Source organism: Cololabis saira, chromosome 2 (genome assembly GCF_033807715.1).
Source record: "Cololabis saira isolate AMF1-May2022 chromosome 2, fColSai1.1, whole genome shotgun sequence".
Classification (NCBI taxonomy): Eukaryota; Metazoa; Chordata; class Actinopteri; order Beloniformes; family Belonidae; genus Cololabis; species Cololabis saira.
Window position 1 is genome coordinate 46,059,100 of NC_084588.1, and position 22,546 is coordinate 46,081,645.

Below are 22,546 nucleotides of genomic sequence, written 5' to 3' on the forward strand. Positions count from 1 at the left end.
TAAAGCTTACAGAAGGCTGCATTTAACTGCTGCTATGTCATTCCTGCAGGTGTTTTGGTCACTGCTATTATTTGTAATATATTATATTATTTGTAATCAGCACAAATTATGTCCCCATATGATAAAATCCACCATCCCCCCTGATTTATTTTTACAACTCGAGTACTGCTCACAACCACCAGCAGTAATCGACTGGCGCGAGAGACTCAAACTGGAGTACGGTTCACGGCTGGCGGAGCCGACGATGTCGACATCTGATGATGCAAAACAAACGCCTGTGGAGCTGCAGCTCCTGCTGGTGTAAACGCTGCCCCCCCGTCATGCACAGGAGGGGGCGGCTTTTCATAGCTGCTAAACGAGCACTCGGATCTCTCGCCACTTCTGGACTGCAGAATATCTGAGTCAGACTGAAGTGGAACCACACGAGGACAGATTTCAGATGTTATTTGAGGCCGAGTTCAACATCTGCATCTGTCTGAGTTAACTGCTGTGGCCCTGAGCCACAGAAATGTAACCACACCCGAGTTTGTACCGATTACTTTCTGTCTCTGCGTTCAAGGAAACAATAGTACAACACACTGTTATCAAGTAACGAGCAATAAATCTTTTTTTTTTCCTATTCATGCTTATTTGACAAACATTGATTTCACATGTATTCCCTGAGGACACCCCGACCTTAAAACTGGACGCATCTTTGAAATTAACATGAAATCAACATAAATATGTCTTACATTCATCTCTCAATTTGTGCAAAGTAAAGATGTGAGCAATGAGAACAGAGGAACATTGTCACCAACTTCTCAGGATTAAAATGAAAAACAAAAAAGTTTCCGTTAACAGAGGTTTGTACAGACAAAAGCTAAAAACAAGCTCTTTAGTTTTTACGAAAAGGTTTGGCTCTCCAGTTAGCGAGTGTGATTTCTGGCTGTCCTTCACTTGCACAGAGCTTTGTCCAGGTTGGTCCTGATGGCGTCCAGGAAGTCTGTTGTGTTGACATAATGTTCATTCAGCTTGCAGCTGCAAGATTGCAATAAATGGAGAAAAAAAAAAAAAAAAAACGGCATCAGAATAAGTTTCCGGGGTTATATAAAACACGCTTGAATGGAAATGAGAATGCACACTCACTTAGCCAAGCCGTGGATGCAGCCAGCAAGGTCTTTGGTCATCACGCCACTTTGCACAGTTTCCACACAGACTTTTTCTAAAGTCTGAGAGAACCTAGAAAACAAAGATCCAGTTTGACAAATTGCTACTTACCCGAACACGTCTCACGGTTAAATATTAATGAGATGACATACTTTATTAAATCAGGATTTCCATCCAGCTTCCCCCGGTGCTCCAGCCCTCTGGTCCACGCGAAGATGCTGGCGATGGGATTGGTGCTGGTTGGTTTGCCCTGCCGAACCATGAGGCCAGTAATGTTGCTTATTTAAAAAAGCTACAACTATTCACATGTTGAAGTTTACTCTAACTTATGAGCAGTACTCGAGTTGTGAAAAAAAGTCAGGGGGGATGGTGGATTTTATCATATGGGGACAGATAATTTGTGCTGATTACAAATAATATAATATATTACAAATAATAGCAGTGACCAAAACAGCTGCAGAAATACTGCAGGAATGACATAGCAGCAGTTAAATGCAGTATTATGTAAGCTTTAAATATCCACTGGGCTTACATCAAATACATCAAAACACAACAATAAAAAACAGTTTTCTGAAATTATCAATATGACTCTGTCCTTTACAGGATAAGTAAAATGGATCACTGCAAAAACTCAAAATCTTAACAAGAATATTTGTCTTATTTCTAGTTAAAATGTCTCATTTTAGTAAAAAAAATCTCATTACACTTAAAACAAGACTCATCACTGGAAAAAACAACAATTTTCACCTGTTTCAAGTAGATTTTCACTTAAAATAAGTAGAAAAATCTGCCAGTGGAACAAGATTTTTTTGCTTGTAATAAGAAGATAAATCTTGTTCCACTGGCAGATTTTTCTACTTATTTCAAGTGAAAATTTACTTGAAACAGGTGAAAATTGTTAAATAAGTAATTTTTCTGCTGTTATTTTTCTGGTGATGACTAAATGTTGAAATAGAAGTAAAACCAATTTCATTGATGAAATGACATAAGTGATGGAAAGGGGGGATGATTTTGACCATTTTTATTTCAGGAGGGATGCCATCCCCCCTCAACTCCAGTACTGCTTATGAGTCTCATTTAATGATTGAGATTTCACCACACGTTTAAAAGTTTTTTACAGAGGTTAAAACACGTGTCAGAGACCTTAAAGTGACTTGAAACACATAACTTCACTGAAAAACCTCTCCAACATAAACGTCTATCTTTGCTGAATCAAATCTAAACTGCTTCCAGAAGTATAAATAAAACCACTGGGCAGAGATGTGGTCGTCCTTACTCTCTGGTGTTCGCGGTAGTGCCGGGTCACCGTGCCGTGAGCAGCCTCGGCCTCGATCGTTTTGCCGTCGGGACAAACTAGGACTGATGTCATGAGACCCAGAGAACCAAAGCCTGCACACAAACAGAAATGAGCCGCTTGAGGCGACCGCTGTGACGGCTGTGTGGCTGAGAGGCATCAACGCTTCACCTACCCTGAGCCAGAATGTCTGACTGCACATCTCCGTCGTAGTTCTTGCAGGCCCACACGAACCCCCCCGACGACTTCAGGACCTGGGCCACCATGTCATCGATGAGCCGGTGCTCATACCAGATCTTCAGCTTATCAAACTCAGGCTTATATGTCCTGAAGAAGATCAGATAAATAATAAAGACACTTAACAGAGATGGTGAATCTGTGCGGCCAGCGATCCGTCAACAAAAGAAAGGTGACCCGATGCAGCGTAGGGTCTAAAACAGGGGTGTCAAATGTGCGGCCCGAGGTTTTCATGCGGCCCGCGAGAAGTTTCCAACGCAAAAAAACGAAATGTTAATTTACTAAAAAGGAAGGCATAAATAATTGCCATGAATCACAGCATATCCGATAATATATTTCTTCTACAAATCCATCGTTATTCCACAAAGAGAGCAGTTTGACATTTTTTTAGTTTTCTAGAATGCATTTGCCGATTTTATTTCTTTGTAGACGGTTGTTTATTTTTATTAACTGACTACTATTATATATTTTCGCAGGAAAAATATCACTGCTAAAAAAGATGATGGAAGATATTTATTCGGAGAATTTCAGTTTTGAATACGAGGATATTGACAAAGTAAAACAGTTAAAAGATAAGTGCTGACTTTTTTGGCACTGGCGTAAATATCCGCGCCAATTTTTTAAAATAAATACACTTAATTGTACTGGAAAAATCTCTGGGATGTAATAAGAAAGATTTTGCTTTTAATAAAATTTCCTATAAAAAAGCGAAATATAAAAAAAACATACTTGTTTCTGTTTATCTTTGGAAAATGATATTAAAAGTATCTTACATAATTTGAAAAAAAACGAGAAATTTCAAGAAAAGATCCTGAAGAAATATATTTTACATAATTAGAGTGTAAACAAAGTGCATATTTCCTTTAAAATTAACTAAACTGATATTGGATTAGATAACAATAGTAAAAAAAAAAAGAATTAGAGAAAACATTTTCCGCACTGTTTTTGTTATTTTGAGCGTGCGGCCGGCGAGAAAAAAATTGGTCAAATCCGGCCCGCCAATCAAAATGAGTTTGACACCCCTGGTCTAAAAGCTCGTCTGTTATCTTACGCCTCAAAGATCTCTTGAAAGATGTCCTTGAAACGGCCGTCGTAGGCCTTGAGGATGGTGTTCTTGGTGCTCATGTACAGGGGCCACTTCTTCTGGATGGCGTACTGGAAGCAGCTGTGTGCAAATCCAGTGATGGACTGTTCAGAGAAAAGATACCACACAAAAAGATCCAAATCTTTAAAAAGAGCAACAAAAAAAAGCAACTATAAGGCCAAACCTTAACATTAAATAATCTGAGAAAGCCCTCTACGTGAACAGTTTCACCAGAACACCAAGACAAACTTGTTCGTACGTCATCAGTGTTGTACATTCCCATCCCACAGCCTCCTGCGGGGAAGTTGTAGACTTCCCACTCCTGCGGCTTGCTCCCGTCAGCTGGAGAAAACACCATCTTAAACTTGCCTGGCGTGTCCACGACAAAGTCTGTGGCCTTGTACTGTAGGATCAAACATTAATATGTGAGACATTTTGTGGACTTTACAGGACTGTCTCAGAAAATTAGAATATTGTGATAAAGTTATTTATTTTCTATAATGCAATTAAAAAAACCAAAAAGGTCATACATTCTGGATTCATTACAAATCAACTGAAATATTACAAGCTTTTTATTATTTTAATATTGATGATTATGGCTTACAGTTTAAGATTAAGATTTCCAGAATATTCAAATTTTTTGAGATAGGATATTTGAGTTTTCTTAAGCTGTTAACCATGATCAGCAATATTAAAATAATAAAAGGCTTGCAATATTTCAGTTGATTTGTAATGAATCCAGAATGTATGACATTTTTGCATTACAGAAAATCAAGGACTTTATCACAATATTCTAATTTTCTGAGACAGTCCTGTAGATGCATCTACAAACAGCATTTGCACTCATATGCATCATTATCATTTTTTTGTACATACCTGATCTCCAAAAGCATGTCTGCCAATCGTGATGGCTTGTGTCCAACCGGGGACGAGACGTGGAATGTTTTTGCACAGGATGGGCTCACGGAAAACTGTGCCGCCCAAAATGTTCCTGATAGTCCCGTTGGGACTCTTCCACATCTTCTTCAGTTTGAACTCTGGAAGGAGAAGATGCAGAGAACATGAACACCTTGAGAGTCTAAACAAGGCTGTGCACAATCAGGAGACCGACTGATTAAAAGTAAAGTACAGAATGAAAATGACCATTAAATAAGTAGGGAATGTGTCAAAAGTTCAAATATTGCTGGATCTGATGAACTCAGAACTGGACAGAGCGGAATCAGCATCTAATACCATTCACTCACACTTACCCTCAACTCGGTCCTCATCGGGGGTGATTGTGGCACATTTTACCGCCACGTTGTATTTCTTAGTAGCCAGAGCGGAGTCGATGGTGACCTGGTCATCGGTTTGGTCTCGGTAGGGCAGACCCAGGTCATAATACTTCAGTTCTACATCCACGTTGGACAGGATGAGCTGTGCATAAATGTGGATGTGTTATTTGTATCACAATTACACCACACAGTCAGTGGTGGGGTTGTGGGGGGATGAGGGGGGATGGCATCCCCCCTGAAATAAAAACGGTCAAAATCATCCCCCCTGAAATAAAAACGGTCAAAATCATCCCCCCTGAAATAAAAACGGTCAAAATCATCCCCCCTGTAAAACTGCTATCCCCCCTTTCAATCCCTTATGTCATTTCATCAATGAATGTGGTTTTACTGCTATTTCAACTTTTAGAGTCATCACCAGAAAAATAACACCTGAAAAATAACTTATTTGACAATTTTCACCTGTTTCAAGTAAATTTTCACTTGAAATAAGTAGGAAAATCTGCCAGTGGGACAAGATTTATCTTCTTATTACAAGCAAAAAAATCTTGGCATCTCACTGGCAGATTTTTCTACTTATTTCAAGTGAAAATCTACTTGAAACAGGTGAAAATTGTTGTTTTTTCCAGTGATGAGTCTTGTTTTAAGTGTAATGACATTTTTTTTACTAAAATGAGACATTTTAACTAGAAATAAGACAAATATTCTTGTTAGGATTTTTAGTTTTTGCAGTGATCCATTTTACTTATCCTGTGAAGGACAGAGTCATATTGATAAGTTCAGAAAACTGTTTTATTTTTGTGTTTTGATGTATTTGATGTAAGCCCAGTGGATATTTAAAGCTTACAGAAGGCTGCATTTAACTGCTGCTATGTCATTCCTGCAGTATTTCTGCAGGTGTTTTGGTCACTGCTATTATTTGTAATATATTATATTATTTGTAATCAGCACAAATTATCTGTCCCCATATGATACAATCCACCATCCCCCCTGATTATTTTTTACAACTCGAGTACTGCACACAGTAACCTCTTAAAGAAACAGATGCACTGTTTTTGAATGCAAAGTAAATAAAAACTACAGTGACACAAACACACGGAAAAAAAACTCTACCTTTTCCTTGATGAACTCCCAAATGATTCGCGTCATCTCATCTCCATCCATTTCCACCACTGGCTGGTCAACCTTTATACGCTTGGTTGAATCTGGAAACATGTTGTCAGGTTAACTTTGAAAAGGGGACATGAGATGAAATTGTCCAATTTTCTGGGAATGAGAGCATATAAGCATATCTTGGAGTGTGTGACTCTGCCCCCTAAAGCCAGCTGCTATGGACATAGCTGTGGAGACATGACTGACAGGAGCTGTACAGAGATGCCCCAAGTATCATCTACAAGATTTCTAGGAATAATTATTGATGAGCGTTTGTGTTGGAGAGAACAGGTTTATTGTGTGAGTAAGAAAATAAACAAATCTATTGGCATAATAAGGAAAGTTAGACACCTTGTTTCTAAGCAGTGTCTACTTACTCTTTATTACAGTTTAATCTATCCTCACCTTTCATATTGCAATATTGTTTGGGGGAGTACATTTACAACTACTCTCCATAAAATCTTAATTCTCCAGAACCGTTTTGTAAGACTTGCATCTCGACCCGTCTGATATGCTGCTCCTTTATTTAAAAATCTCCAGATCCTTACTATTTATGACATCAACAGATACCAAATATGCATTTTTCTTTACAAGATATTTTCCTCAGAAGGAAATGTTCCTGATCCGCCTAAATGTCTGGAATCTAGAAGCCAATTTTTGTTTAGATTTAGAGGTGTCAAAGTCTGGAATAGTTGGTACCAGATTGCAAACAATTGTAGGTCCCTATCCATTTTCAAAAGTCGCTCAAGAGAGCATTTAATTCAACAATGTAGTCAAGAAAGCTCTTGCTTTTCCCACTGTTGCACTTCATATTCTGTGTTGCCATTTGTTCAGAATAATATTCATATTTTCATCATGTCTACAGTAATTTTTTTATTTTCTTTTTTTAATTTTATTTTCATTCATGTTCTGCATGCAATTTTTATGATATATTATTTATTTTTATTTGTATGATTTTGTATCCTCATAACTTTATTGTTAAATGTTATTAGGTGGGGGCTCCTCATAAGCCTACTGGCTTGCTCGCTCCTCCCTGCACAGTTTCTTTTAACTGCACTTATTTGTGTAATGTTATTTTTTTATGTTATATGCTAAATAAACTAAACTAAAACTAAACTAAGCGGTTGTACAGCTTCACTGTGGTTAGTATCTTAAACACGTCACTGACATTTCAATCAAGACTTCTAAGGACAGACAACTTGTGACAAGAAAAAATAATTTAAAGTAGAAAATGAAAATGACCCCTGTGCCGGGTGTTAACAGCCGCTGGAGGGGGAGCGTCAGAGAAATGGTCCAGGGAATCAAAGGTTCAAAGTTTACTCATAGTCGAGGCTGTTATTCATTAAATTATGTCCTAGACATTTAATAGCAAGAGCCAGGTTTTCTAATGGCCATATGTTTTGCTTTCTACAGTAATTCTGGCCGCACCTACAGAGTCCAAAGATTTGTAACCCAGTCCTTCAGAAAGGTTAACCAGCAATGCCTGGAATGTCTCGGGGAGAGATTAAATGTTTTTCCGTCTCACCTGCTGCCTGTCTGATCTATCAAACAAGATATTGATTCAGGGCATACCTGCCAATATATTTTCATGTAAAACTGCCCAACTCTCACAGAAACACAGCAGAGTGTGTATGAAAAAAGACTTTATAAATCATTTTTATACACCTTGAATGGGTGCCAGTTGCCGGTTCTCGTGACCTTGGTTATGCACGAGGCTTTTAACAACATTTATTACCCGGCAAGCCCTTTTGACACCTGAGTCCAGTCAGGTTGGCACCAGCTGCAATTGCAGTCTTGATTACAGTTTTCATGTACAGGACTGTCTCAGAAAATTAGAATATTGTGATTTTCTGTAATGCAATTACAAAAACAAAAATGTCATACATTCTGGTTTCATTACAAATCAACTGAAATATTGCAAGCCTTTTGTTATTTTAATAATAAGAAATATAATAAGAAACTGTAGCCACCCTTGTGCAATAAACCTGTCTCTTTAAAAGTGCAATAACCAGTAATACCTCACGTATTTTTGGAAATATTTGTAAATATCTTGTAAATATTATCCGTTTATTTGGTGTTTACTACTTTTTTTCTCTCTTGTACATAGTCTTTTTCTACTTTTTATATTTCTCTTTTTTATTATTTAACTATTTATGGTAATTTCTATTTTACATTTTTTGTATGAAGCGTGTGTGTGTGTTTTGGCTGCTGCCGACTGAATTTCTCCTCTGGGAGATCAATAAAGTCTACTATTCTATTCTACTATTCTATTCTATATTGCTGATCATGGCTTACAGTTTAAGAAAACTCAAATATCTTATCTCAAAAAATTAGAATATTCTGGGAATTTTAATCTTAAACTGTAAACCGTAATCAGCAATATTAAAATAATAAAAAGGCTTGCAATATTTAAGTTGATTTGTAATTAATCCAGAATGTATGACTTTTTTTTTTTATTGCACTACAGAAAATAAAGAACTTGATCACAATATTCAAATTTTCTGAGACAGTCCTGTAAAGCACAAGGTTTCTAGGTTAAATGCATCAATCTCGTCTTTAAGTGGATTAAGTAAATCACATGTTGTAACTTTTATGCATGATTCACCGCTGGCCAGCCGCCAAACAGCCACTTCCTGCCGCTTTCAGGTGACAGGTAACACCTGTAAATACTAGTTCTCACTACTCTCACATGCTGGACCTGCAGCCACGCTGATCTCATGAGCCTCGCTGACAGTTTGTCTTGGTTTATTCCGTCAAAATGTTCAAGTTTAAGCTGACTTACAGTTCCTGTGTTGCAGTCTGTGGTGGCATATTGCAGCCGGAGAAAGCACTGCGGGGTTTGACGACAGTCCAGCTGCTGCAGCCTTTAACACGGTTGTTAGGGTTTTAAGCTTTCCTGCCATGCTTGCGGAGTCACGATCACGAACTTGGACACTGTCGTGAAGGACTCTTCCCTCATGAATGAGCTCGGTCTCTGGTTTACCTGCTCCGACTCCCAGCCGGAGCGTGAACGCCTCTCTCGCTCTGATTGGCCGACAGACCTGCACCGTGGCCGAGTTCACCATAGACATCAAAACGTATCCGCCGCTGCGTCAACATCGCCGCCATATTGGATGTGGCAAGACTGCGCTGTAAACTAATACAAGTAAATGGACTTATTTTCATAAAGCGCCTTTCTACAAAGAAATGTACGTTTTACGTCTCATTTATTCATTCACACACGCACTAATATACTTGGGAAACAGTCAGGCACCAATTATAATATATTTAATTTTCTCAGATGGCAAAAATAAGAACTTTATTGATCCCATATAGGAGTAATTCATGTTATATCAGCTATAGAGAACAAGGTAGTGCCGAAAAACAATATATATCCCCCCTCACAAAAATAAGAAAAATAGAGAAACATATTTTCTCATCAACAACACATTTTTACATTTCCAAGTAACAAAATAACATATTTTAACTGTTTTTCAGATTTTTTTTCAATTATTTTATTGTCTGAAAAATGGTTCAAATGTGTTTTGTTATTTGAAAATTTTTACATTTGTTTTGTTGATCTATTTTTCTTATTTTTGTGAGGGGGGGATATATATTGTTTTTCGGCACTACCTTGTTCTCTATAGCTGATATAACATGAATGACTCCTATGTGGGATCAATAAAGTTCTTATTTTTGCAATTTTTCCGACAATAAAATAACATGTGAGTTCACCTCAAGTCGCTACCTGCTTCCTTGTTTACTGAGCTGCATTCAAAAACATCTCGTAAATGTTGACTCCCATCTCTAACTTTGGAGAAATAAAACCAGTTTCTGCTTCTTACGACGAGTGAACTACATGTCTGCTGACGACCTCTTGCTCCATCGTTTTGCGCATTTTAATACTCAGGAATTGAGTAAAAAATACAAAAGCAGTGGGGTGAAAAACTGACTTCAATATTTCTATAGAAATTAAGCAGCCGAATGTAGCTAAATCCACTTGATTGATTATCATATTGGTAACACCTCTATCGGAGCAGTCTTTGCAGTTTAGGTATGTTTAATGTCAGAGAGGCAACTGTTGCTGCAAGTCCATCTGGGAAGGATTATTAGGCAGAGGTGGACAGAGTACTCGACCCCAGTACTTGAGTAAGAGTACAAATACTACTGGTCAAAATTTACTCCGTTACAAGTAAAAGTAGCTCAGTCAAAATATTACTCGAGTAAGAGTAGAAAAGTACTTGCTTTTAAAGGTACTTAAGTATCCAAAAGTAAATGCTTTTAAATTTACTTTAAGTAAAAGTAAGAGTAAGAGTAAGAGTAAATTTCTTATTTTCCACATCAGTAAATTACTATATTTTTTCTAAATTAATTGTTGCGGCTATGTCTTGACTTGTTGCGGCTCTGTCTTGACAAACACAGGCTACTTTGGCGGTATCGTTTTGAGGAGGCTTGACGTATTTCCGCTTTACGTACATCCCAGTGGAGAGCGTGCACTGTGATAGGTCTCCTCCTTTGACAAAAACAGCTTGTGTCCAATAGGATTTTAGGGAAGAAGAAAAAAGAGCAGACCTGAAAGTAACGAGTACTTTTCAGCCTTCCTAGAAATTTACTTGAGTAAAAGTAAAAATATTTGTCTTGGAAATGTATTCAAGTAAGAGTAATAAGTACCAAATAAATCTAATACTCAAGTAAAGTACAAATCCTCTGGATATGTACTTAAGTACAGTACTCAAGCAAATTTACTCCGTTACTGTCCACCACTGTTATTAGGCCACTTCCAAACAACTTGGAGTCCATTATTTTGCATAATGAAGATTGTTTTCAGGAGGAAAACATCTACAATACTGGCACATCTTCCCTGTAGAGGACATCCCAGTGTGTTAAATCCAACGTGGTCCTGCAACAGCCAGAGAAAGTGCAAAAGAACCAAGACCTACATCTCAGATTTGTTTAGGCCTCAGTGATTATGTTACATATTCAAGTTCATAACAGTACAATTACAATAAGAAAAATACTTCACAAGTATCGACTAGTATGTTTAGAAAAGTTGACAAGAGAAAGCCTCCCAGAAGAACATGGCATCATGGCTTAGACTGACAACTTCCATCTGAACAAACCATGAGATTTCAGGAACAATGTCCTTTGGACAAACGGCCGGAGAGGTTTAACCATAATGCTTAGCTCTACAGCCAAATGGGGGAAAAAATCACCTCAGCACAAACATCTCATAACACTCAAGCACGGTGGTAGGGGGTGATGATTTGGGCATGTTTTGAGCCAAATTATTGCCATTTCCAATTGACCCCAAAGGCATCACAGAGTTGCTCTGTTATATTACAGCAAAGCCTGAATTATGGTTCTGCATTAAATCGACGCAGAGCCTACGCCGTAGGGTACTCGGCGACGCGCACCGTACGCTGTGCGTCGCCGCGTACCCTACGCCGTAGTCTCTGCGTTGGTGTAATGCGGAACCATAAATCAGCCTTCAGGGTTGCCAACTCCCTGAAAAATAGATAAGGGACACCTCAACCTGATTGCCTTCACCCTTCCTGGCGTGGTGAATTTTTTTAGCCCCTTTTTTTTGAGTGAAACAATTTTTTAACTGTTTGACTTGAACCTGAACCCTTGAATTGAATTAGATGCATATTTTTGAATACCAACAAATGGAAAACAAATTATTATCCAACAATTCACTTTAATACAAAATGAACTGAATAAAATACGTATCTTTCTTAAACAGAAACCTGTCCTGCTTAACTTAAAATTGTATAAATTCATATAAAACAATAGAAAGAAAGCAGAACATCCATTCTGTAATCGTGCATATTTTTAGTGCAATAACAAAAGTGCAAACAGAAAGTCTGTAGAAAACTTGTAAACATATTTGTGCCTCAAAGGCCATGACTGTTTTCAGAGCTGTCATTATTATCGTCATTATTATTACTATTACTATTATTACAGTTTATTACAGTTATTACAGCTATTATTTTTATTATTATTATTATTATTATTATTATTATTATTATTATTATTATTATTATTATTATTATTATTATTATTATTATTATTATTATTATTATTATTATTATTTATTTTGTGTAACCTCATGATACTTCATTTGTTCTTTTTGTATATTCTATTATGTTAAAAGGTGGGCAAGATAAGCTTGATGCTTCAAGCCCAGACCTTTTCGGTCAAAATAATCACAATGTTGACCAGGGAAAAACCTGTGGATGTTTGTTATCTTGTTTATTGATTTTTTTGTGAATGACCGAAATAAATATTAACTAACTAAAAAAAAAACAGGATACTTTTACAGGATAAGCCTACTTTTACTGTAGTAAAACAGAAAAAATAACTTATGAACTCAACAGCTCAATGCCATTTTCCATTGGTATTTTATGACTATTTTTTGACTCTCACAGTAATACTGGGACAAAGTACGTCCCTTTTCAGCTCAATACAGGATGCGGACTTTAGTTTATAAATAAGGGACGATTCCGTTTTTCAAGGGACGGTTGGCAACCCTAATTACGGTCCTTTTTTTTTTAAGTATGCAAGTAAGTAAAGTTTATTTTATAGCCCCTTTCACAGGTTAAAAGCAACAAAGTTTTTCACAACAGCTACACATAAAAAAACACAAGACAAAAGCATAAAACATAATAAGGATAAAAACTAATAAAGAATAAATACAAAACACACTACCTATTCCTAGTCTTATTAAAAGACTGTCTACATAAAAAGGTCTTTTGTTGTTTCTTCGAAGATTCAAGGCAAGGTAAAGATGCAGGGAACAACTCCCATGACCTTAGGGCCACTGCTGTAAAAGCACGTTCACCTCTGGTTTTAAAATGAGTGCGTGGCACTAGCAGCAATGTTTGATCAGAGGACATCAGAATGTGAGGAATGGTGTGGAGCTCTAAATGGTCAGAGGCGTATGCTGGACCTTGACTGCATAAAGCTCTGAAAGTGAGAACTACATTTTTTTAATGGATTATTAAATGCACCGGTAAGCAGTGCAAAGAGAATAACAAAGGAATTATGTGTTGTGTGGTTCTTGTGTTTGGTAAAAGCCCTGCAGCAGCAATCTGGACTGCTTGTAAATGGCCAAGCTCTGTTTTGTTTAAACAGGCTGTTACAATAGTTTAAATTAAATAAAAGCATGAACTGTGATCTCCAACTCAGATTTTGGGCCAATCCCAATACACCCCCTACTTTCTACCACTAGCCCTCCCTCACTACCACTACTCCTAAAAAAGAAGCCGCAGATTTTAAGGCACTTGAAATCTTCCCAGGGGCCTGTCCCAATACTCCCCCTACTCCTACTATCAGCACCACCCCTAAAATCAGGAAGCTGAGAGCCAAAAGCTGTTTTAATTTCAGCTGTAGCGCTGTTAATATGCCACTTTATTAAGTTTTAATATTTTTTCATGCGTAAAAGTAACCTTTAAGATCCCCAACCTGGGCTCAGTTTATCCAAATAACGCCTGTTAAGAAATTTGATCTGATGTTTTCGGGGTTGAGATGAGCCGCCGGCTCGAAGCAGCAGCAGCAACAGCTCACGTACAGACGTGATCGCCAGGTCAACCTGCACCGTCGTCCCGGGGAGAAACCTGCAGCTCTGTGGAGAATTACCGCTGGCTGCAATAAATCATTTAGGAAGATAAATGTTGGTTTAATAGATGAAATCTAACAGTTGTAGCTACGCCTGTTAAGAAATTTGCTCAGAAAAATTCGGGATTTCTGCCTGCCTGCTCGGGAGCTGATTTATGGTTCCGCGTTAAATCGACCCAGAGCCTACGCCGTAGGGTACAGCGTACGGCGCGCGTCGCCGCGTAACCTACGCCGTAGGCTCTGCGTCGATTTAACGCGGAACCATAAATCAGCCTTTATTCTGGCGAGGTTTGAAAAAGACATCGAAACAACGGACAAACAAGTGATTATGTACATTCACTGAGTGAATATTATGAAAGTAAAATATATATTTCTCGCTAGAAATGTAATCAAAATGCATTTTTATGCAGAAACTAACTCAAAAAATTGATTTTATTCAATAAAAAATAAGAAATGTCTGCCATGTTTTTTTTTTATTCAGTCCGCAAATGACGACGAAAAGCATTCTGGGAAATTTTTCTAGCCCTAGTTCACCAAGGGTGCATCCGAAAACCCTCGATCCGTAGTGCCGGATTCTTTAGCCACTACCCTCTGAAGCGTGAGGTATCCCACACGACAGGATTGTGGATTCTGACATAATCTTGCTTGCTTTTCCTACAAAAGGGGCGAGTTGCTCTACTGCAACTTTCTCAAGAATATTTTTTTACACAAACAGGAATTAATAAAAAAGATATGTTATTAAGCTGTGATGAATCCACACTGAACCTTTTTACAGTTGCAGTTCAACAACAGCATGCTAGGGAGCCGGGGACCACATAATGAAAGTGATGAGTTGCATATGAGCATAGGAGGACGGACATCATTTGGACAGTGAAAAAAAGTTGAGACATCATGTCACGGCACAAACTTAAATGAAGTCAAGAAATAATGGGGGGTAAAAACCACAGGCAAAGTTATAAGACAATGATGGAAAAATAAATGTTCACTCTGATGCTCCTGACTTTGGTCACAAGTTACAGAAATCGTTACAGCCAACCTTAGAGGACAGAGCTGTGGGAACCACAGGGAAAACAATGAAATGAAGTGTTAAGTAAGACCTTATGTCTTCTTATTTGAGGTTATACTGTAACTTGAGAGAAATATTCAGTTCTGGTTCACAGGTGAAGTCTGTGAACCGTGGGTTTGGTTGATTTCCCAATGAGTTCTACCGATCAACAGTTTCTTATGAAAATTTTATGGATTCATTTATCCATGGACCAGACATTTTGTGGGGGACGAGAGCAGATTTCATAGGTACTGCAATATCAAGAATGTGAGAGCAATGACTACTAAAACACTGTTGCAACACCTCAGCAAACATGGATTAAACAAACCAGAAAACCTCCGAGGAACATCCAGAGAAATAATTTGCCTTCGGAGAATACCTTTTGGGAGAAGTGGATCCAGAAAGAAACTGGGGTTGAAAAATCAACGGAAATGATCACTTTAACAGTGTAAAGACCATAAACTGTATAGAGAGAACATTTAAAACATGACATTATTTTGATATTAATATTTGGATTTCTAACTCTATAATAAATGCTAAAAAAAATGCCCAAAATGAACAAATAAAACTTTAATTTCTAGTTTCTATATCTGCAGGTTTTGTTCATGTTTTCATGAGGCCTCAAGGTTTATTTTATTTGTTTATTTGTTTTCAGAAATGTCAAAGAAACTTGGCTGCTCACCTACTCCAGAACTTAGTAACATATATTTTTATTGTGTTTGACATTTGCATCGAATTTTCTAAGTGGATAGATTTTACAGCCATAAAGTAAATTCTCAAAAGCTAAATAAATAAATAAAATCATACAACAAATCAATTTTCACATTTGTACTCATTTCAAAATTAAGGAATTTCCATCATGTTTTATTTACGGTTGTATAGATTACAAACAGATAACTCTGAAAACACAACTTTTTGCAAAAAGACAAAGATATAAAATAGAATCGTCAGCGCTTGTAATGCTTTTGCACAGAAATTAATATAACAACAAACACAAGGGACACTTAAAAAAAAAACAAATTAAAGTAACATTCAGAGACAAAACCTCTTTGGTTTCTATGTGCCACGATGTTTACTGTAACCGAGGGGGAGATTTCAACCAACAATGGTCCTTTTTCTATCTTCGAATAAATTATCATAAATAAACTATGACATTTTGAGAGATTGCAATTTATTTTCAACATGCGTTGCGTTTCTTTTCAGTTCGGCTCATTACAAAACAGATCAATGATTATTGGACATTGAGCAAGCGATCAGGGACACAAACTCCTTGATTTGTCTATCCAACAAGGGCTTGTTTATAACAAAACAAACAAAAAAACAGTATATGCTTATGTCCTAAAGCACAATAATGGAGCAAACTTCCACCTTTGGACAGAACAGGACTGAGTTCTAAGTGGCCGCCGCCACAGAGCCTTTCTTGTCGGTGAAGAAGCTCCTGAGCATCATGACTTGACCGATGCCGATCACGAACAGCAGAACCGTCTGGCCGAGGGACCAGAAGGTCACGCGCTGGAGGAGGTGCTCTGCTTTGGTACGATCCTGCGCTTCTCTTAGTCTGTACCACGTTTGTGAGTCCGCCACCACCTTCAACACCTCATGAATGGCAACGCAGGACGACTCCAACTGCAAGCAGACAAATCAATCAAAGTTTTGAGGCTGGAGGTTGAAACAGAACAAGACAATTACTGCGTTTCCATGCATCAATAACCCTTTTAAAACCCGAATATTGGCAATAACCCGAATTTGCACGGCCATGTAAACACCAATAACCCTTTTGAATAACCCGAATTTGCTCATATTCCGGTTTTTAAAAACCCTAATATGACCCCTGGGTTACTCCTTTTAAAACCTGAATATTGGGTCATGTAAACACCAAAGGGAATATCCCCATCAAACGGAACATGAATTTGTTTTCTGCGCATGCTCTGTTCACAAGGAATCCTGGTCTTTTGAGTCCAAGAAGTTCTTATAAACATGGAGAAACCAAGACCAGGAGGAGACTAATCACTTCATAAATGTAATGAAGGATATGAACATTTCTGCATTTGTAGACGGTAGAAAGTACGGGGATAGCGAGATTTACAAGAAGGTGAGCGAAAAGTTGCGCGAAGCAGCATTTGTTTTGAATTTGGAGACAGGAAGAAGAAGCGGAAATGGCGCTAATTGCGTCATAACGTTCTCCGCGCATCGCTGGTTTGATCCAGATATCCCGAATGATTAATTACCATGTAAACGGAATATTCCGAATGTTTCAGTAACTGGAATATTAGCAATAACCCGAATTTTGACTGCATGTAAACGTAGTCACTGAGAACTCCCCTGATCAGCTGGTAGACCATGAACGGCTGTAAAAACCACTCACGGGTGACAGGAGTGACAATGATTATCTTTTCATAAAGCAACGTTCTGACACTTGTATAGATGCTTTTATTTTGACGCATACTGTACATTCCACCAAGTCCCCTTTTGGAACGAGACGAACCAGATCTCCTGCTAGAACGCTGCTCGGGGGGGCAGGTTACAATCTGGGACATTTTAAAAGTAGGTTTGCTTTTCCATATACTGTACACAGATCCACTGTGCAGCCACGTCATCAAACCTCTTTCATCATTTAAACTTCCCTTGGTGTATTTGGTATTTCTTTAAAAAGGACCAAGCTACACTGAACAGTATTTTTTCTGTTTTCCTTAAAAAATAAAATAAAAAATAAGCTGTACATTGCCCGTAGGCATTTGTAAAGGTTGTCATAAACAACAGTTTGTGCTTATGAACTTTTGAATAATGCAACAACAGAATTCATATTTATTTTTATTTAACCTTTATTTACCCAGGCAAGCAATTTAAGAACAATTTAAGAACAAATTCTTATTTGCAAATGAATACATACCGCTGTTTTGTGAAAGATCCATAAATGCGGCTGCTCAACCCTCAACAATGTTTATTTATAAAGCTACTTTTTTTTAATTCAGTTTAAAGCAGACCATGTTAAAGCTGCTTTATGCACAAACACTAACCACCAATTAAAAACATTTATTCTCCATTACACTAGGTGCTGCTCACAAGTCACTTCACAATTCAATTTTTCTTTTTTTAAATAAAAGATGTTGGAGTCTATTTATTGATGTGCACACTCTAAATATAAGTCTGTCATTCTTTAAGCCAACAACAGTCCACAATGCAAGGACATTTATCTCGAGGTGAAAACAAACTGACTGGAACATGATGGGAAACAAATAGTCACATATTCAGTGATCACACTTTGGAACAGGATTCCAGATTAATTTTCTCAGGCGCTGATACTCCCGACTAAAAATCTCCTAAATACTTCTAACTCTAGCAATCAAGAGAGAGCCAGAACAGCATTTAGGAGTCCTGTTTAAATTGATTTTATTGACACACTAGTTTTCCATTTCACCCATGCTACTCATGAATAAATTATTTGATAACAATTAATCATGTTACAGAAATGAATCAAATTCAATTCTAAATAGAAGGAAAAATAACACAAACTGAAGTAGTGCTAAAATAATCATTTGATTAAGTTGTCATACATTTTATACATACAAATCCCCTTCTTTAAATAGAAGAGCAATTTGATATTTATCTCAGATAGACTCCCATTTCCTTACCAAAGCATTTATCACTTTAGGTCCTTCCGATGGATTAAAATGTTTAATCAAGTTTCCTGGCAGTTCAATAGTTTATGTGTCATTGCATGGTTTATGCATCATGTTGTCATTGCACTTAATACGTGTTTTATGAATAAAATGTGTAGTTCTGTCCACGCATTTTCTGGATATACCACACTGAAAACAATGTTAATTAGATTAGTTTTACTGCATTCCTTTCTGTTGTATATCTTCACCTTCTAAACTGTGTGTGAATTGATAATCAGGAAGAGTAGATCTTTGTCCCTTTCAAAACAGACGTCAGCCACTGGTTCCACATTTTATCAGAAAATTAGGTCTGCCATGTAATGTGAGGGTCTGACTGTTGTCTTCCTTTAATAATTAAACCAGTAGTTTGAAGGGCAGAAAGGTGAGATCAACAGTGGAATGCCTATTGAGTGGAAACTGGGAGGAAACCAACGTGGTACTTCCAAGTCACACAGATATTCAGAGTTGTTAAAATGTTTCACAAAATAGTTGTAAAATGCAATTGAATGGTTTGTGGGCCAGTGACATTAGGTCCTTTCATTTTAAAGAACTATCTTTCAGTAACCTTGTCAGGAAACCAAAAAAAATCCATAAAAACTGAGCTTTATCCAAACCTAAGCTTAACATTCAAATTATATTTTCATGGTTGGTTCAGTTAAAATAATAGTGGGTGCAGCTGGGTATACTTAGACATACTTGGTGACAGATACCACAGAATGTTTCTCCTGCGGGTCCTTTTTCATATTAACAACGATTTAGAGGTGTACTGGTGATAAAAGACATATAACACTAAACTGGTAGTTGAGCGGTATTCAACATGGCAGAGTATAAACTATCCATAACCAAAGAACTACAAATGTGGTCCAAAGGGGAATTCTGTGTTTTCATATCTTCTCTTGATGTCAACTCTTGAGGCTTTAGTATTTTGGGGAAACGGTAACCATTTAAAAGTCCACACTGTGCAAAACTGAAAATAAGTAAAGGGGTAATTACAATATTTGAATGTGTGATAGAGAATTCAGCCTTGGCTACTTGACTAAACCCAACCTGCAGCAAAATAACAGCCAGATGTACAGACTGGGAGTCTGCTCAAAAAAGATTAACACTGACCTTAAAGATGTTTTTGTCTACTTGAGTCGTAAGAATGAATCCTCCTTTGTCTATAAAATCAGTATGCGTCCTTTCTTACGTTGTGATTCTGCATCGAGACGCCCGATGTATGTTCTGACCCTTTTGCATGCAATTGTTTAATTACAGGACTGTCTCAGAAAATTAGAATATTGTGATAAAGTCCTTTATTTTCTGTAATGCAATTAAAAAAACTAAAATGTCATACATTCTGGATTCATTACAAATCAACTGAAATATTGCAAGCCTTTTATTATTTTAATATTGCTAATTATGGCTTACAGTTTAAGATTAAGATTCCCAGAATATTCTCATTTTTTGAGATAGGATATTTGAGTTTTCTTAAGCTGTACGCCATGATAAGCAATATTAAAATAATAAAAGGTTTGCAATATTTCAGTTGATTTTTAATGAATCCAGAATGTATGACATTTTTGCATTACAAAAAATAAAGGACTTTATCACAATATTCAAATTTTCTGAGACAGTCCTGTAAATCTGGATCATTTCTCAAATCTTATTCTTGGTCATTTAGACACTCAGTTTCAGTCCAGTTATTCACTTAGTTGGAAAGAACACAGAAGAGCTTTTAATGGGGGTTTCCACAACATAATGTTACATTAATTTAGCAGTGTAGAAAGCATGTTAAACAATTTGCAAGAATATTGTACTATTGCTCTGTCTCCACCCAGTGGACGTAAAATGTTCCAGCACTGAGACGTTGACATAACTGTACCCTGCACCAGCCATCACCTCATCATTTGATAAAACACAGTGGGAATTATTTGCAATGGTGTGCATTTGATTTGGTTAATATTTTCAATATGAACATTTGTATTTTGTGTTCTTTTTTCCCCTGTTTGCCTGCTTTCATCCTCTGAACAGGGATGTGACTTCAGTCCCCTCCGCTGCAGGGCTGACAGGCACAGATGGGCCTCCTGGAGTCGTCTGCTTCAGGCACATTCTGACAATCATATTCCCTCACACATACCTGGGTTAGTGCCGTGCTTCTGCTCATGCTCTCAAGAAGAGGTTCCTCTCCTCCGTGTCGGAAGTCCAAGTACACGATCTTGTGAGTGAAGGTGGAGAACTCGTTGCTGAAGCAGACCTTGTAGACTCCCTGCATGGCTGTGGTGTGAGAGAAGCTGTCGTACTGCTTCTTTCTCTCATTATACAACACATTGTTGTATGGATCGGTGACAAAGCAGTCCACATCATAATTGCCACCGGAAATGACCTGAATGATTAAAAGACATAGAAAAAACAGGTTGACAGTAGGAATGGGCGATATTTTATCATTCACGATATACAGTCAAAAAAATTCCCCACGGTAAGAATTTGTCATCTCGCGGTAAAAACGATAAATTCCCGTTGATGACGTTTTTGTTTGGATTTAAAAAGAGAGACAAGGAGCAAACATCATCTATTATGTGCAGAGTCTGCAAAAACAGAAGGAAATGGTTGTTACATTTTGATATAACGTTTGATTATTACGAAAAAAAATTGCGATAGTATCTAATTTGTGGCATATTCCAACCACAGGTTAATTTGCACAATTTATTTGTATTAGAAGAGGTCATCACTGATAGGATTTTATTTTCAGTGAACTTTTATTTACTTGTCCTGTTTCTTTATTCATCAGGGTGTATTTTTTTCTACTTTGTGATTTTATAAGCTAAGAAAAACTTGAAGGACAATGGTACTTTTGCTGTTTGCACTGTTATCCCACTGTTTAAGCCATACAGTTTGAATAAATGTTGAATCTGTTCTTACATTTCAAACTTGTTTCATTTGAGTCATTACAGTTTTGCAGTACAGGTGGACTAATTTAATTGGTTTTTATTCATTCAATTTAATTGGTGTAGTTTAGTAGTATTTAGTATTCTTTTAGAGCAGTGTTTTGGGGGCTCCAAAGACTGAATGTGGTGATACATTTATAGTTAAAAAGATGGAGTTGAATTGGGTTTTTTTTTTATCGTCATTTTTATCGTTATCGGGATAAATGCCAGAAATTATCGTGATACATTTTTTAGTCCATACCACCCATCCCTAGTTGACAGGAAATGTTAATGCCAACATAATTGTGTGACACAGTAACATATGCCATTTGAATGTTTTTGAACTGCCAAAATATTAAAATACTGATGTTATTTCTGAAAAAAAAGCAATGACACAATAATTAATGACGGTTTCAACTTGAAGAAAAAAAGTTGGAAATGGTGGCAATAATTAATTGCCACTTGAAATGACCTGAAGTGATTAAAAGACATAGAAAAACAGGTTGACAGGAAATGTTAATGCCAACATAATTGTGTGACACAGTAACATATGCCATTTGAATGTTGTGAACTGCCAAAATACTAAAATACTGATGTTATTTCGGAGAAAAGCAATGATACAATAATAAATGACGGTTTCAACTTGAAGAAAAAAAAGTTTGGCAGCATGTTTCAGGCGAAGAGAGATAAAGAAGAGGAAACTCACTTGGAAGTCTACTTCAAATTTCACGTCTTTTTCTAGTTCCTCGTAGAAACATTGCTTATCGTTGTCAGGTAGTTCAAATGTGATCTCTGTCCCAAAGACCATATACATATGCAGTAGCAAGACACTGAATCCCAGGCAGAGCATGGTGCAGGAGAGAAATAAAAAATAAATAAAGGAGAAACAACTGCAGACTCGTGTTAAGGATAAACCTCGAGCAGCTCTGACGTGGCGCGACCACAGCGAACTTCCGGGGGAGTCTGTTTACTTTCTGCAGCAAAATTAGTGTTGCAGTTAAACGAGAATACATGTAGTCATAAAGGACTAAAAAAAAACTTGTTATGTAAGGAAATATATTATTATGCATTAATGATACAACTAAATGACCCTAACAGAAGCAAATGCAACTGTTGCAGCCAACACGAAAAGACTGACATTTCTGCCTTCAAAGTA

At 37.2% G+C, this 22,546-nt stretch overlaps 2 protein-coding genes across 2 annotated transcripts; both read right to left on the minus strand.

Moving 5' to 3' along the window:
• Nucleotides 1-429: 429 nt before the first annotated feature.
• Nucleotides 430-9,160, minus strand: LOC133421662 (isocitrate dehydrogenase [NADP], mitochondrial-like). The gene is made up of 11 exons (XM_061711364.1): nt 8,967-9,160; nt 6,146-6,237; nt 5,012-5,177; nt 4,638-4,798; nt 4,021-4,164; nt 3,729-3,865; nt 2,616-2,767; nt 2,423-2,535; nt 1,299-1,396; nt 1,126-1,218; nt 430-1,017 (listed from the first exon to the last, which is right to left on the minus strand). The coding sequence occupies exons 1-11, from the start codon at nt 9,085-9,087 to the stop codon at nt 933-935; spliced, it is 1,362 nt and encodes a 453-aa protein (XP_061567348.1). The 5' UTR covers nt 9,088-9,160; the 3' UTR covers nt 430-932.
• A 6,399-nt stretch (nt 9,161-15,559) lies between these two features.
• On the minus strand, nt 15,560-22,422 carry tmed3 (transmembrane p24 trafficking protein 3). Its single transcript, XM_061746550.1, has 3 exons — nt 22,097-22,422; nt 20,604-20,849; nt 15,560-16,451 (listed from the first exon to the last, which is right to left on the minus strand). The coding sequence occupies exons 1-3, from the start codon at nt 22,238-22,240 to the stop codon at nt 16,218-16,220; spliced, it is 624 nt and encodes a 207-aa protein (XP_061602534.1). The 5' UTR covers nt 22,241-22,422; the 3' UTR covers nt 15,560-16,217.
• Between the last annotated feature and the right edge of the window lie 124 nt (nt 22,423-22,546).